Genomic DNA, 17,478 nt, shown 5'->3' with positions numbered 1-17,478 from the left:
CAGCCTGATCTCTTACATCCCCCACTGTCACAGATATTTGTTTTAGTTGCTCAGAATCTCCACCATTAAAGAATATTTCATGTGTGGGTATGTTGCCCAATATCCTCCTCCGTAAAGTCACAGAGGCAAAGAATTCATTCAGTTTTTCTGCTATTTCCTTGTCCTCCCTGAGCAACTCTTTTTGCCTCGCTGTTTATCTAGCAGGCCATCTGACTCCTTCATAGGCTTTTTGGTTTAAATGTGCTTGAAAAGGTTTTTATCATTAGTTTTTGCCTCACTGATAAGCTTTTTCTCAAAGTCTCTCTTGGCCTAACTACTGTTTTACATCTAACTTAAGTGCTTATGCTCTTGGCTATTTTCTTCACTTAGGTCTGCTTCCCATTTTTTCAGCGATGCCCTATGCTGGCAGTTGGTTTTGGACGTCTTTTGACTTTTTTTAATGCAAGGAATACATTTTATTTGGGCGTCTGAAAAGATATTTTTAAACAATGTCCATGCCTCATACAAACTTTTAATCCTTGCAGCCATTCCTCTTAGTTTATTTTGTCTAATTCTATCATAACTTCAAAAAGGAAGGCAATTTGCTTCTGTAGTAGTTTTGCTTAGTGTCCTCTCCCTAGTGATTGTAATATAATCGCTATTGCTGAGCGGCCTCATCACAGTAACCAGGCTTTGCGTTCCCCTCTTATCAGTTCTAGGACCAACTAGTCCTTGAAGCAGTTATTTACAACATCTAGAAACTTAACCTCTCTAGTTTGTCCCAATGAGACACTGACCCAATCAATATAGGGGTAATTGAAGTCTCCCATTATTATTGTGTTGCCAAAATTATTTGCTTTTTTAATAACACAGGAAGGTGCTATGAATGCTCGATCCCCCCCCCCCCCCCCCCAACAATAATACATATGGAGTCATCAAAATGGGTAAATAAGGCTGCATCATTATTATAAACAATAACCATTTCCAGGTTCTCAAGTCACATGGTTACCCAAGACACTAAGCTGTGTCAAACACCATCTGCCTTAGCCAAGCAAGATGACCTTCATGCCTGGCCCCCTGCTGTGCTTCCAAGCAGAGGGCCTCCCAGGCCACCCTACTGACAGCCCGCCGGCTCGAGAACCTGCCCTAACAGCTGCAATAAGTGCAAACAGAAACAGTTTACAATACAGAAATAGTTACTAACTAATACACCTGCCTCACTATCAAATGTGACATTAACAAATGCGATAACCACAACAAGAAAACTTCCTTCGGACTCATCCCTTCTACTGCCCCCTTCCCCTTCTCTTTTTTTTTTTTTGTAACAAGGGATGGTGGGTGGGAATGCCCGCGAACAAAGAGGCCTTGCCCTCATGGAAGTGGGCTTAAGCTGCAATGACGTGCATCTGTGTGGTTACCCCTGGTGATGTCATTCTCCCGCCGGCCTAGCAGTGCAGGAGGGAGGGATAAATGACCACAATGTGTCACTTGGAAGTGGAGGAAAGCCTGAGCCTGCGTCCCCGTGTTAAGTGTGGGCCACGGGGCATATAGGCACATGCCCTCATCATAACACTGGGAGGTGCTATGAATGCTCGGTCTGTCTCCCCCCCCCCCCCCCCCCCCTCCCCGAATCCCACCAACAATAATACACATAGTCATCAAAATAAGTAAATAAGGCCACAGCTTTATTATAAACAACCATTTCCAGGACCTTGAGCCACATGGTTACTCAAGATACCAAGTCATGTCAAACACCACCCTCCGTCTGGCTTAGCCAAGCAAGACAACCCTCGTGCCCAGCCCCCTGCTGTGCTTCCGAACAAGGGGGCCACCCAGGTCACCCTACTGATGGCCCACCGGTTCTAGAACCCGCCACCAGCATGAGGTTGTGCCCCACTTGCCTCATGCCCCCATTCCTAGCTGCGGCCTCATCAACTTAACAAAACATTCCTGCTAAAGCACTTTGTAATGCATCATTTAAAAAGATTATAACCGATGTCTGAAAAGTGTATTTTAGCCATTTGATACAGACCCTCATAGAAACCTTCTGCCCATTTGTGTCTGATTTGTTGCCTTCTTAGCCTTTGGACCCATACGCCCACCTGGTGGTTCACCTTTTTCCGACCGTGCCCCCATAATTTACTATCACGCCATTTGTTATGCCGAATAATGTCTGACCAGAACAAAACAGTTTTCGGGAACAAGGAAGTCATCTCGACTCTGTCAGATTTTATGCATTGGATCAGCTGAGTTCAGGATAAGGAACAGAGGTCATGCCCATCGCATCAGGTCTTGCGGTACTGTCCCTTCAGCACCTCAATGTAGGTGCCAGCTGCTCCCATCGCATTCCCTGTTTACCAATCCATGTAATTTGTACACCATAAGTGGCCAGACCCAAGTGCAGTCCATAAATCCAGTGGACAAAGGAGTGTCCCACAATCCAGATCCTTCACCCCGTGGCACATCTGAAATACAAGCTAATTAATGAGATTAAACACAGTCTAACTTGATATAGCTGTTAATTGTGGATGACTTCCACCGACCGATTCTTTGAATAGTATCTGAGAGCAAGCCGGCTTGAGCCATGCTGATGGCCACACCGATTCTAAAGGAGTGGGCGCTGAACTCACTTGGATTGAATCCCAATTTGATTGAAAACTCAGTATTGCCGAACATTGATATCTAGTGAGAGGAATAAATGTAGTAGGAGATACATACCACCTGCAGTTCACAAAGCCATGTAACTTTTCAAATTTCTCATGAGACAGGTAACCTGAGAAGCCACCTGGTTTAAACAAAGCTTGGTCCCCCGTTCCACCTGGTCTGTTTTTGACCTGTGGATTAAAATTTGGACAGTTTGCTCACAAATCACGACATTCTTTAAGAGGATGCCGTTTTATAACCCATGTCCTTCTTGGATATGGCCACCAACTCGCTAACTCTCAATGCCCCGAAAAATGCAGAGGAAAATGCAGTATGAAACAAATTAGCTTAAAATTCAGATTCACAAATCGATGTTAATACATGCCTCAGGTGTACTAACAACTCATGAATTATGGGACACCTTGAGTCTTTCAGGGCCCCCATCTTCTTTGTCCACCCTTTTTAGCATTTTTCTTACCATAAAACTCTAGGTGGGGTTACCCCAACCCCGCACTTTCATTAAGAAAGCCAGCCTTGCCAGCTGATTTTTAACAGATCTCCTTGACTGGCCGTTATTGCTAGACAGGGATATATATTTTCAACTATTAAGTGATCAAGTACAGGCCCTGACATCCATCTATGTTCACTCAAAACCTGGATACTGTTTCATATACTGGGGCTACAGAGCCTTGCAGAAGGTCTCTTGCAGCCTCACTCCAATTTCCCATAGATGTTTGGGCACTGCAGCTCCTTCCATATCTGCTTCCGGAACCTTTTTCCGAAACAAATCCCATTTAGCACAAGACAGCAAGTCAGCAGTACCATTGTTTATTCCAGGGACGTGATGGGCATGAATGGTCATATTCAAATGCAAACAAGCTAGTATCACCTTGTGTGGTAATTTGGCTACTCTGGGACAGTAAGCTGGCTGTCTATTAATAACTTGAACTACTGCTTGATTGTCGCTCCACAATATATCCTGCTTGTTTCGAAATTTGTCCTTCCAGATCACTAACTCCACTAAGATGGGAAATAGCTCAAAGAAGGTGATATTCCGAGTAAGACCAGCCTAATGCCATGGGCCAAGGTGCAGCACACCAAGAGCACTGGCAGTACACCTCTAGTCCCCACTAGCCAGAGGCATCCAAATAAATATCCATAATCCCAGCTGGAAACAGGCGATTATTGCCATATGGAGAATGTTATATTTGTCCAGAAAAGAAACCCACAACTTTTAGATCGTCCTTGATCGCCCTCGTCATTCTGATGAAATGATGCAGTCTCCTGTTGTCCATAGTTGTTGTCCCTCAGAAACACCCTCCCCATAGGAATAACTCTGCAGGTGAAATTGAGGCTGATGATGAGGAACTGCACAGAGGTCAAAGTCAACTTTTTCGCTAGCAAGGCATTGTGCAAGAGTGAGCGTAGCTTCTGCAATTTGTCCATGGGTAAATTTGATTCTATATTGACTGAATCGAGCTCTATCCCCAAGAATTTGATTACTGTAGACTGTCCTTCGGTTTTGACCTGTGCCAGAGGTACGCCGAACTCCTAAGCGATGCTCTGAAATGACTAAAGTAAACAAACACATCTGTCAGATTCCTTCAGGTCCACAAATAAGAAATCATCCAAATAGTGGATAATGTCCAAACCTGCATGATAGACTGTGACCCAATGAAGAAAGGATCTAAAGAGCTCGAAGCAGGCATATGATATGGTGCACCCCATCAGCATGCACTTGTCGAAACAAAACATGCTATGGATCTTAAAACCCAGCAATGGAAAACTGGAAGGGTGCACAGTAAGGAGATGGAATGCTGATTCAATGTCTGTTTTTGCCACCTGTGCCCCTTGTCCACTCTGGTTCACCCTTTTCAGTTGGCAGCGGTGGTTATGTTGCCAAACGAAGATTTATTTCATAGTGCCAAAGAAGGAAAGCATATTCAAGCCCATTCTGAACTTGAAGCAGCATTTGTATCTGATGAAGTGGACTCTGTCCTCGAAAGTTCATGCTTCAATAAATTGGTTAGTTTATAAAGTGCCACCCACCTTGTGTCATTTTTGCTACACCAGACTAACATGGCTATCCCTCTGAATCTCTTATTCAGGTGGGCCAAAGAGCATCTGACGGAGTTTTTGGCATCCCACATTACAAGACTGGAGAATGTTCAGATAAATTTCTCGAGCAGGCACATTTTAGATCTCTTGAGAATGGGAACTGCCTGATGTGGTGTACTCCATGATTTTGTCCTAGTGAGTAGAGTCTCAAATAGATCTGATGGTGATTGGAAGCAATACCAGAAGTTTTCAGTTTTACTATTGCAGAAAGAGAACCAGGTTCTATGGCCTAGATGCTGTGGCCTCCAGGGAGTCTGCTGTACGTTTTTCCTCCTTGGCCATTGGTAGTGGGAGGGATTCTTGTGGCCCAGGTGTCCTAGGTTCATGGACCTCATAAGGCTCAGTGTGCAAAACTGTTGAGGTTTGGTCAGATTCAGGAGTTACTACAACAGGTTCTGGTAGTCTTCAATCAGTAAGTTCCCTGTACGTACCAGGATCAGTCCAGACACCTGGGTTGTGACTCCGCACCAGCAGATGGAGACAGAGCAAAACTTGTCGGGCACCCCTACATATAGTAAGGCGCCACCCACAGCTCGTCAGTCTTACTCTGTCTCCAGCAGATGGGGCAGGTCCACCCACAGTCTCTGGTGATCCTGGTTAGTGGTTAGCTAGTCAGGGGATTCTGTAAAAAAAAAAAAAAAAAATAGAAGAAAGGTTTATTTTTTAACAAGTTAAGCCCGGGTCCTGGAAGCCTCCCAGGGGGATTGCGAGGTTCTGAGGGGACCCCCCCCCCGGTTGAGGCCGCTGCTGGGGTTGAGGACCCGGCCTGTTCTGGCAGCAGCGTCGGGGGTGACACCGGGGAGCCCTGTTCACTCACCCCCGCTGGAGAAGAAGGATCAGGAGGACCAGGGCCAGCGGCAAGTTGTAAAAAAAAAAAAAAAAAAGTGTTTTTATTTTTGTGCCGTCCTCACTCGGAGTTCGTCGAGGGGGGGGGGGGGTCGCCGTTTTTCGTCTGTTTCGGCCGCGAGTGTCGCTCTATTTAATTAATTTTAATTAATTTGTTGATTCCTGTCCCGGCCGCGGGCTGAAGCAGGGCGGCGCATGCCGAGAGGGGCCTCGTGCCGTGCGTGCGGCTCTGCGCGCTTGCGGGTATCTAGGGCAGGAATGTGTACAAATTGTATTTCGGGCGGCGAGGGACCATCCGAGGGCGGTCGGGGGGCCCGACACCGGCTGCAGGGGACAGTGCTGACCCGTTCCCGCTGAGCGCGGGAACAGTGGCCATTTTGGCAACGGTGTGAGAAGCCACGAGGAAAGCTGCGGGAGAGGCCATTTTGCCTCCCGTGCTTTCCCCACAGCAGCGAGCCCCCAGTTGGAGCCCCGGAAGAAGAGGGCGGGGGAGGGTCCTCGGAGGCCTGCGGACCCGCCCAGAGAGCACCGGCCCTTGCGGGGAGTTCCACAGGACACCGAATCTGATTCGTCTTCCGCAGCGGAGGAGGAACCGGACGGGGGGGCCCCGGTGGGCTCCGGAGCTCCCGCCGAGGAAGATGTGGCGCATCCAGGGAACGCCAAGGGAGCGCCAGCTGTGGAAGGGGACGATCCCAAAGTCGTACGCTTGTTTCGGAAGGAGGAGCTGGCACGGCTGATCCCGGCTATCCTTCGGGAAGTAGGAGTGGATGCCCCTCCGGTAGGATCTCGAACAGATGCCAAGATGGATCCGGTGCTGCTGGGCCTGACGGGGCCGGCAGTGGCCTTCCCGTTCCACTTCTCGGCGACCGATATCCTGTTCCGGGAATGGGATACCCCGGAGTTAGGCCTGAAGGTGAGTAAAGCTATGGACAAGCTGTACCCATTACCGGATGACGCGCTGGAACTCCTTCGGTTTCCCAGGGTGGATGCAGCGGTGTCGGCAGTGACGAAACGATCCACGATTCCGGTCACAGGTGCCACGGCTCTTAGAGATATCTAGGATCGGAAGCTGGAGGTACAGCTTAAGAAGGTGTTCGAGGCTTCGGCCCTGGGGGTCCGCGCGGCTATATGCAGTAATTTTGCATTGAGGGCAGGTTTGCGCTGGGCTCAGGTGCTTCAGGCTAATGCAGGTCTATCGGGAGAAGAGTCGGCGCAGGCGGATCACCTGGAGGCGGTGATCGCGTATAGCGCAGATGCCATGCATGACCTTCTGCGGACGTCGGCCAGGGCCATGGTCTCGGCTGTGTCAGCACGCCGGCTTCTCTGGCTCAGAAATTGGGCGGCGGATGGGTCTTCCAAGGCTCATCTTGGTTCGCTCCCGTTTAAAGGAAAGTTGTTGTTCGGCAAGCAGTTGGACGACTTGATGTAGTCGCTCGGAGAGAACAGGGCTTTCAAGCTGCCGGAGGACAGGCACAGACCCAGGGCATCGTTCTCCACAAGAGCCCGTTTTCGCGGGCCCAGGAAGTCACGGACTCAGAGATTGTCAGGGCCCTCCTACCGGTCGGGCTCCTCGAGGTCGCCGTCGTGGTCTCAGTCCTTTCGCGGGAGAAAGTTTGGACGGCGGGACGGTCCCACAGGCCTCGCAATGAAATACGGTTGGTCCATTCCCCGCAGCCGGTTCCGTCGGCCGTGCCAAATGTAGGAGCCAGGTTGGGGCGTTTTTACGGGGAATGGACCATAATAACCACGGATCAGTGGGTACTCAGCGTGATAAAACAAGGCTACGCTTTAGATTTTGCAAGAATACCGGCGGACAAGTTTGTGGTCTCACCTTGCAAGGGTCGCAGCAAACAAGCGGCAGTCCAGGATACCCTGTGTCGGCTAGAAGACCTGGGCGCGATAGTGCCCGTACCACCGGGGCAACACTGTCGGGGGCGGTACTCCATCTACTTCATCGTGCCAAAGAAGGAGGGTACTTTCAGACCCATTCTAGACCTGAAAGGGGTCAACCGATGTCTTCGCGTCCCACGCTTCAAGATGGAGACGATTCGGTCAGTGATCGCATCGGTGAGACCGGGCGAGTTCCTGGCGTCATTAGATCTCACGGAGGCTTACCTTCATATCGGCATTCAGCCGAGCCACCAGCGATTTCTGCGCTTTTGTATCCTGGGCAGGCATTATCAGTTCAAGGCTCTCCCCTTCGGCCTCGCCACCGCTCCGCGGACGTTTACAAAGGTTATGGTGGTGGTCGCAGCCGCGCTCCGAAGGGAGGGATTCCTGGTACATCCCTACCTGGACAATTGGCTCATCCGGGCCAAAACAGAAGTTCAATGCCGACAGGCGGTCGACAGGGTTCTGCAACTCTTGCGCTCACTCGGATGGGTGGTCAATCTCTCCAAGAGCCGCCTGGTTCCCACCCAAACGCTACATTACCTGGGAGCGCTGTTCGACACGAAGCAGGGCAGAGTGTTTCTGTCCCAGGAGCGGGTGTGCAAGCTTCAGGGTTAGGTGCGCCAGTTATTGGCCCTGCGGTGCCCTCAGGTCTGCGATCATCTGATGGTATTGGGGTCGATGGCGTCCACGCTGGCGTTAGTGCCCTGGGCTTTTGCTCATCTACGGCCATTGCAATCCGCATTGCTCTCCCGATGGCGTCCGGTGTCGGAAGAATTTCACCTGCCGCTCCCACTCACGGATCAGGCGAGATCCAGTCTACCGTGGTGGCTCAACTCCGACAATCTGACGCGCGGAGTGTCCCTGCTCATGCCAGCCTGGACGGTAGTCACGACGGATGCCAGCTTATCCGGCTGGGGGGCTGTATGCCTGGGCCGCTCGGTGCAAGGACAGTGGTCCAAAGCTCAGTAACAGTGGTCCATCAATTGCTTGGAGACCAGAGCGGTTTGGATGGCGCTGCAAGCCTTTCTCCCATTGATTCGCGGGAAAGCGGTCAGAGTGTTGTCGGACAATGCGACCACGGTGGCGTACATCAATCGCCAGGGAGGAACGAGGAGCCGGGCTGTCGCGGACCAGATGCGGCAACTGATGCTCTGGGCGGAAAGAAATCTAACCAACATCGCGGCAACCCATATCGCCGGAGTAGACAATGTCCAAGCAGATTTCCTCAGCCGCCATCGCTTGGACCCGGGGGAATGGGAGCTGCCGGAGATGGCTTACCAACTGCTCTGCAAGAGGTGGGGAACACCACACATGGATCTGATGGCCACCGCTCAGAACGCCAGGGCACTGAGGTTCTTCAGTCGAAGAAGAGAAAGGGGAGCCGAGGGGGTGGATGCTCTGGTGCTCCCTTGGCCCACAGACGTTCTGCTGTACGTGTTCCCTCCTTGGCCACTGATAGGCAAGGTCCTTCGGAGAGTAGAGATGCATCCAGCGGAGGTGATCAGGGTGGCACCCGAGTGGCCACGGTGCCCTTGGTTCGCGGATCTCCTGCAGTTGGCAAGGGAGCCCCCCCTCAGATTTCGCGGGGCGGCGGCTCTTCTACGTCAAGGACCCGTTTGTTTGGAGGACGCGGATCACTTCTGTCTCACGGCCTGGCTTTTGAGAGGAAACGCTTGAGGAATAAAGGGTATTCGGACGCGGTGGTAGCCACCTTGCTGAGTTCTAGGAAGTGTTCTACATCCTTCGCCTACGTTCAGGTTTGGGCGGTATTTGAGGATTGGTGTAGAACCCGGGAGGTAAATCCTGTACTGCCATCCGTGCCGGATGTCCTCGCCTTCCTCCAGACAGGACTTGCAAAAGGTCTATCTTGCAGTACTCTTAAGGTCCAGGTAGTGGCGCTTGGTTGTCTCAGAGGTAAGGTGCACGGTATATCTCTAGCGCATCATCCGGATGTGGCGCGTTTCCTTCGGGGGGCTAAGCATTTGCGGCCCCCATTACGTCATCCCTTTCCGTCTTGGAATCTCAATTGTGTTCTTTCTGCGCTGTGTACGTCACCTTTTGAGCCCATCAAGCGTTCGACGCTAAAGGACCTCACTATTAAGGCGGTGTTTCTCGTGGCTATTGCGTCAGCGAGACGAGTTTCAGAATTGCAGGCGTTATCTTGTCAGGAGCCATTCTTACGCTTCTCTGTTCTGGGGTTTCCCTAAGGACGGATCCCTCCTTCCTTCCGAAGGTGGTGTCAGCTTTTCATTTGAACCAGTCGGTTGAGCTGCCTGCTTTTCCGGAGGGGGAGCGTTCTGATCCTGATGCTAAATTGTTGAAGAAACTTGATGTCCGCAGAATTCTGCTCCGTTATCTGGAAGTAACGAATCCTTTTCGGGTTTCGGACCATCTTTTTGTTTTGTGGTCGGGCCCAAAACGCGGAGGGGCAGCTTCCTGTACCACGATTGCGCGCTGGCTCAAGGAAGCCATTGCTTCGGCGTATATACTGAAAGGGAAGGCTGTTCCGGTGGGTCTTCGGGCTCACTCGACACGAGCTCAAGCCGCTTCATGGGCGGAATCTTCACAGGTGTCGCCGCAAGAAATTTGCAGAGCGGCGACTTGGAAGTCATTGCATACGTTCACTAGACACTATCGGTTGGATGTTCGGGGCCTGGATTCGGGGGGTTTCGGAGAGAGAGTACTGCGAGCGGGACTCTCTGCTTCCCACCCTCAGTAGTTCAGCTCTGGTACATCCCAGGTGTCTGGACTGATCCTGGTACGTACAGGGAAAGGAAAATTAGTTTCTTACCTGATAATTTTCGTTCCTGTAGTACCAAGGATCAGTCCAGGAGCCCGCCCACGTAATCTGTAGTTGTGTTTATGATGAGGAGAGTCCGCTCGGTTGGGCTCTACAGTACGTTTCTTGTCTGTTGTTGGACCTCTGGTTCTGGAAGTTCTGATCCAGCTGGGGGTTCTTTGAATCTGCCCAGGGGTTTCGGGCGGTATAGTTAGTTAGTGGAGTTTTTCCATTTTGCTTTGACATTACGTAAGACTGACGAGCTGTGGGTGGCGCCTTACTATATGTAGGGGTGCCTGACAGGTTTTGCTCTGTCTCCATCTGCTGGTGCGGAGTCACAACCCAGGTGTCTGGACTGATCCTTGGTACTACAGGAACGAAAATTATCAGGTAAGAAACTAATTTTCCTTTTGCTTTTGTCTCACGGCTTGGCTTTTAAGTGGAGAAGGCTGAGAGGTGGGGGATATTCCGATGAAGTGATTTCCACTTTTCTGCAAGCCAGGAAGAAGTCAGCCTCATTGGCTTATATCTGGATCTGGAAGGGTTTGAATTGGGTTCAGAGATGGGAATTTCTCTGTTAGGAGCATTGATTCCGGCTATTCTCTTCTTTTTGCAGAAAGATTTGCACGGAGGCTTGGCTCTGAATTCGCTCACAGTGCACCTAGCAAGTCTGTTGTGTTACAGAGGAAAGGATTAAAGGTTGTCTATGACAGCTCACTCAGATGTGGTCAGATTTTTGAGGGGGTTAAGCATCTCAAGCCTCCCATCAGGAAGTTGCTTCCCTTTTGGGACCTTATCTTGGTTTTGGGAGCTTTGTGTAAAGTACTTTTTAAACCCATAGAAGAGGCTTCTCTGTAGAATCTTACTTGGAAGGTAGTTTTCCTACCCGGCATATTTTGGAGTTGCAGGTCTTATCCTTCAGGAATCCTTTCCTGAAGTTTTCCTTGGAAGGAGTGTTTCTTGACAAAAGTAATATCATCATCTTTTCGTTTAGCGCAGATGGTAGAATTGCCATCTTTCAAGACAGATTTAGGAGATAAATCTCTTTATATTCTAGATGTATGTAAGGTGCTTCTAAGGTATTTAAAGGTGCCAATTGCCTTTTGCAGGGCTGATCATTTGTTTATGCTATTCACAAGAAAGGGGAGAAAGCTTTTAAGGCTTCTGTTATCAAATGGATTAAGGAGTCCATTGCTACAGCTTGTGTTTTACAAGGGCCTGGTAGTACTTGAGGGTCTCTGGGCAAATTCCATTAGGACCCTAGTGGCTTTGTGGGTAGAGTACCAGTTGATCACTCCAAAGGACATTTGCAAGGTGGCAACTTGGTCCACTGTACACTCTCTTTTTTGAAAAATCATTTGCACATGTAGGCTAGGGCGCAGCCTTATTTGGAGTGAGTGTCATCAAAGCGGGTCTTTTGGATTTCCTCCAAGGTTAAGGGTGGCTTGGGTACAACCCATGCATCTGGACTGGTCTGGTTGGATAATGAGGAAGATACTTATTTACTAATTTTCTTTCCTTGAGTCCTAGCAGACCAGTCCAGATGCCCATCTGTTTGACTTGTATCCTGCTCTACTATGTTCATAGTCTTGACATAGTATTGCACTATATAGTGTTTTGGCATTGAGTTTGTTTGGTTATCAAACCTTTTAGGTAAAGGGGTCAATTTGTTTGAGGGTTCACAGATGTGCTCTAATTTTTGGCTCCCCTGCTCATGGGAGGGGATTAACTTTGAGAAGCTGTAGGTGGCACAGTTCCTTATGTGGGCTCAGTCCTGCAAAGCTTTTGTTCTCTGTCTCCATCTGCCGATAGGGGGTCAAATGCATCTGGATTGGTCTGGTAAGACTCGAGGAAACAAAATTAGCTGCTAAGTAACCTAATTTTACCTTATCCCTAAACACACTCCATTCTTAACACTTGCAAACAAATACTAGCCTTAAAAACTAACGCACTATATACACACAGTCAGTAATAGTTTAAAAAAGAATTCTTAAAGAATTAAAGATTTAAGCGTTGTTTTCCAGCAAATTCAGCTTTACCAACAGAAGATGAAGGTTCTAGAGGTGCTGGGTCCTATAATCTCTCTTCTCTTTCCAGTTCCCTAGTCTTATGTTTTCTCCCCTTAGCACCAAGCCTTTCTTTTCCCACCACAACTCCTCCCCTGCACTTTTTCTCTGATTCTTCTTTCTTCTACCCACTCTTTTTCACATTATCTCATGCCCCCTCCTACCTCTTCCCCACTCCCTCTGTAAAAGATCAATGCATTTGATAGAGCAAACTCTTCTGTGTGGCTTAACATACTGAATTGAGTTCCAACTTGTGACGTTAGTAGGAAAGATCCTGCAGAGTAAAAGAGAATCCACTTTTTTTTAGCAATACTGCTCTTCTGTAGGGCTTAGGAAAGAGGTGCAGAGGAGGTGGAATCCTGTTTTTGGCTTACACAGAAGTGACAGGACGTGCCAGCATATCCCTAGCTGCAAACATGCCAACAGTCACTGTATTAGCCAGGATTACATATTAGTCAAGAGAGAGACCCGGGGATCCTAGGTTTTGCAATGAACTCTGTGGCAGAAGCTGAGGTATCCGATGAGCGGCAGGCAGTGAACGTCTTGTCTCCCTCATGCAGTGAGCAAGAAGCATCCCTGCAGCATATCGGAGGAACAGGCAGTGAGATTATTTTATCTTTCTCTTTATTTGCAGTCTCTGAAAAGTTCTGGCATAAGCTGATGCATTCTTAGAACACAATAAGAAAAGAGAGTGGGTGTAGTGGTTGAGGAAGGAGAGGCCTGGGATGGCCTGACTCATCTTTATTTGCTGTGCTCCCTCCCCATGGCAGGAGGAGATGGATTTGAAAGTGCTGCAGTTTAAGAACAAGAAGTTGGCTGAGCGCCTGGAACAGCGACAGGCTTTTGAAGATGAGCTTCGAGAGCGCATTGAAAAACTGGAGAAGAGGCAGGCCACTGATGATGCCACACTACTCTTGGTGAACCGTTATTGGAGTCAGGTCAGTGCCCTTGATACTGTTCTATGTTCCAGCTGTCCACATGGGAAGATACTTTGCCTGTATCGTGACCTTGTACTTTGTGTGTGCTTTCTGTAGTTGGATGAGAATGTGCAGGTCCTACTGCAGAGCTTTGACCCTCTGGCAGAGCCTTCCGCTATCACAAAGACCCTGGGCTCTGATGGAGAAGTACCCCCTGTATCAGCTGCTGTGATACCAGAAAGAATGGAGGGAGCGGAGGAACCTGAGGAAAGAGGTAAAAGGAGGCTGTGGTTCTTGGGGATCTCATCACTGCTTTTACAAGGTCTAAACACAAAGCACTACTGTGGAAGAGCAGGCAGGAATCAGGCAGGTGCTGAAATAGAGACGGTGAAAAGGGAGTCTTCTACAATCATTTCACAAATAATTAGTATAACAAATCCATGTAGGTTCTTATATTTTCCCCATCAGTGGCTAATTTCAAATATAGATTCAGTAGCACAGTTGCCATTTTAGTTCACTTGATTATGTAGAAATTAAGGTCTAGTAGGAGCTGGTTGATGATACCCTTTTATTAGTCTAACTTAATATGTTTGTTACTAGCTTGTGAGAGCTTTGTTCCTTTCATTAAATCCATGCAGAATGAATTACAGATGTTTTCCATATATACAAGTAAATTACAGTTTATGGTATAAAGTGGGGTTTTAGTTTTTGCAGAGCTATAAAAAGTTGTAAAATAATTGGGGACATGAGGGTGGTTTGTGTTTGCAGAGGAATGAGAAGTCTACTACTATTGCTTATTTATTTTTTTAAATAACTTTTATTTAAACAAGGCACAAAAGCTACAATAATACATTGTGGAGAAGCCAGACATTTGATAAACCAGAATTAGAGAATCGCGACACCCCTTGAAACAGGTTAAGCTTCAGCCTGTTCCCTGCTCCACAGCTAATTCAAGGACCAAATATAATCCTAGTTCCCTGTATGTACCCAGATCAGTCCAGACACCTGGGTTTTGCCTCCCCTCCAGCAGCTAGAGAAAGTTTTACTGACACTTAACACGAGGTGCCTCCTGCAGTCCCTCGGTATTTCTCTGTTTCCAACAGATGGTGGACATGCAAAGCCTGTCTTGTCTAAAAAAACCAAACAAAAAACAACCCAAGAAAATATAGGGAAGATAGAAGTTATTCTTCTGAAAGAGTCTACCTTGAGTGCCTCCCAGGAGGTTATTAGGTCCTGGTGGAGCCATTCCCCCTGATTCATAAGGTGGACGAGCAGAGGGTCGGGGACCCTTTATTGCTTGATCCTTTGGTGTCGGGCAGGGCTGACAGCTGGGGGGGGGGGGGGGGGGTTCCCAGTTCCCAGTTCCCAGTTCCCAGTTCCCAGTTCCCTGTTCCCTCGCCCTGTGGAGCGGTTGATGCCTGGAGGCTTTTTCAAGGGAGGTGATTCCTTTCACTTATTTCTAGAGTTTAAAAAAAAAAAGAGAAAAAGAAAAGAACTTTTCCTCTTAATTGTTAGAGTTGAGCAGTGAGGTAGGGCAGCCATGGGACGGCACGTTTTCTATCCTGGCTTTGCTTCTCTTTGGCTCTGGTGGCTTGACATTGTTCTCCGTTTCACCTGGTGACTTCTTCCCTCCCCCTCCCCCTCCCCCCCCCCCCCCCCCCCCCCCCCCCCCCCCCCCCCCCACGGCTGTTCAATATGCCACATGGGCTCCTTGCGCAATTTTGAAAAGCTGCCCCCGATGCCTCCCAAAGAGCTCTCTCCCCGGGGAGGCAGGCTGATCAGACGATCAGAGCCCGTCCCGTGAGGTGCGTGCGCATCGCCGCTCCACGTGGCATGAGTAGTGAGCTCCGGTCAGCTGAAAAGAAAAAGGGAACTTGCGGCGGGAAACCGGCAGCGCGGGGGAAAGCAGCCTGTGATTAAAAGTCAGCGTTGGAGGGAGCGGGGAGTCTGCCCGGCAGACAAACCCCGCTACTTTTTTTTTTTTTTTGCAAACCTGACACAGAAGGCTCGGGTCCTATCCTCCTGGGGTGAGTGAGCCAGGCTCCCTGGTATCATAACCCCGAGGCTGGAGACAATTAGGGCAACAGGGTCCTCAACCCCTAGCACCCACCGCCTCTAATACCAGTGGGGAAGGCCCCTGTGGGTCCTGCCAACCCCCTGGGAGGCGGAAACGAAACTTCTCATTGGTTTCGATTTGGGCCTGAAATCAAAAAATCCTTTTTTTTTTAAAAGAAAAAAAGGGACTAAGACCAAAGGAAAACCTAACCAGGTGCTAACCTGAACACTTTGTCTATTCTTTTTTTTTTTTTTTTTTTTTTACTAAGTCTGGACTGTAGGATTTTGTACCTCCACCATCTGCTGGAGACAGAAAACTACTGACGGATTGTAGGTGGCACCTAAGGAATTATACATACTGGGAACCATTTTCAAAAAATTTAAACTACTAACCCAAATGGTTTGTCTATAAGGTGCCACCCAACTCCTCTCATTTTAACCCAGGTAGTTGGTTAAACCTAAACAGTTAAAAAGAGGCCCTCTCTGAGTAGTTAAATCTAACTAGCTAAATGCACAAGGCACATAAATTTTAACCAGCTCCAGGAGCAGATTTATGACTTAGGCAATAGGCAATCATTTTCAGTGCTAATCAGTTAAGTTTAGATAATAAAACTAGACAAATGAGTTGCAGACTTCAGTGTACCTTATCAAACCTTGACAAGCTAGATTTAGAAACATTTTCTGCCAAAACCCTAGCCAGTTATGTTTGGTTGAAAATTCACCTAAAACTAAGTAAGTAAAATTAACTATACTTGCTGCATCAGTGTTTTGAAAATTGACCTCTTTCCTTATCTTTTATTCATGTTCCCACTGCTTGCCACTGCCAGAGAAAGGATGCTGAGTAAGATGGACCTTGGATTGGTCCTTGAACCGGTTCTTTTCAACATTTTCATAAGCAATATTGCAGATATGTCCACATTAAATGAAATTTAAGGAGGAGAAGTGCAAGCATGTAGGGAAAAATAACCTTGCTGTAGTTACAAAATGTTAGGTTCCATATTAGGAGCTACCACCCAGGAAAAAGATCTAGGCATCATAGTGGATAATACTTTGAAATCGTCGGCTCAGTGTGCTGCAGCAGTCAAAAAAGCTAACAGAATGTTAGGAATTATTAGGAAGGGAATGGTTAATAAAACAGAAAATGTCATAATGCCTCTGTATCGCTCCATGGTGAGACCACACCTTGAATACTGCGTACAATTCTGGTTGCCGCATCTCAAAAAAGGTATAGTTGTGATGGAGAAGGTACAGAGAAGGGCGACCAAAATGATAAAAGGAATGGAACAGCTCCCCTATGAGGAAAGGCTGAAGAGGTTAGGGCTGTTCAGCTTGGAGAAGAGACTGAGGGGGGATATGATAGAGGTCTTATTTTATTTATTTATTTAAGTTCTTTTAATATACCGATGCTCAAGACAAGTCTTATCGAACCGGTTTACAATGAACAAGGGTCGAACCAATTAACAGAGCAGGTGTAGAAAAGTTACAATAAACAGGGAATGAGTAACTTGGTCATTAGAAAAGGTCTTTAAGATCATGAGAGGTCTTGAACGAGTAGATGTGAAGCGGTTATTTACACTTTTGGATAATAGAGGACAGGGGGCATTCCATGAAGTTAGCAAGTAGCACATTTAAGACTAATCGGAGAAAATTCTTTTTCACTCAATGCACAATTAAGCTCTGGAATTTGTTGCCAGAGGATATGGTTAGTGCAGTTAGTGTAGCTGGATTCAAAAAAGGTTTGGATAAGTTCTTGGAGGAGAAGTCCATTAACTGCTATTAATCAAGTTTACTTAGGGAATAGCCACTGCTATTAATTGCATCAGTAGCATGGGATCTTCTTGGTGTTTGGGTACTTGAAAGGTTCTTGTGACCTGGTTTGGCCTCTGTAGGAAACAGGATGCTGGGCTTGATGAAGCCTTGGTCTGACCCAGCATGGCAAATTCTTATGTTCTTAAGGACTATTTGGAACAAAATCTGCAACAGGGCAGGCACCAGGGAAGGTATGAAAAACATGAGGAGGAATTTAGCAAAGCTTGAGAAATGGTCTAGAGCCTGGAAGATAAGCTTTAAAGCTAAAAATATGCAGATCATGCACTTGGGATGCAAAAATACAAAGGGCATGATTTTCAAAAGCAATTACAAGCTTAAAAATGGGTTTTACATGTATAAACACACTTTACAC

General features: G+C 47.9%; 1 protein-coding gene across 5 annotated transcripts in view; it reads left to right on the top strand.

Annotated features, from left to right (window-relative positions):
• The window catches only part of RNF40 (ring finger protein 40), an 89,504-nt gene that overhangs the window by 2,946 nt on the left and 69,080 nt on the right, over positions 1-17,478 (top strand). For all 5 annotated transcript variants that reach the window (XR_003857497.1, XM_029606804.1, XM_029606805.1 and 2 more), the window contains 2 exons: positions 13,095-13,262; positions 13,359-13,515. Coding sequence is in view for 4 of the 5 variants with exons in the window: in XM_029606804.1 (XP_029462664.1) it covers positions 13,095-13,262; positions 13,359-13,515 (325 nt within the window). In the remaining variant the exon portion in view is untranslated. The remainder of the gene's footprint in view (positions 1-13,094; positions 13,263-13,358; positions 13,516-17,478) is intronic.

The sequence above is a fragment of the Rhinatrema bivittatum genome, chromosome 6 (assembly GCF_901001135.1).
Source record: "Rhinatrema bivittatum chromosome 6, aRhiBiv1.1, whole genome shotgun sequence".
NCBI lineage: Eukaryota > Metazoa > Chordata > Amphibia > Gymnophiona > Rhinatrematidae > Rhinatrema > Rhinatrema bivittatum.
This window is presented reverse-complemented; position numbering and strand designations above follow the sequence as displayed.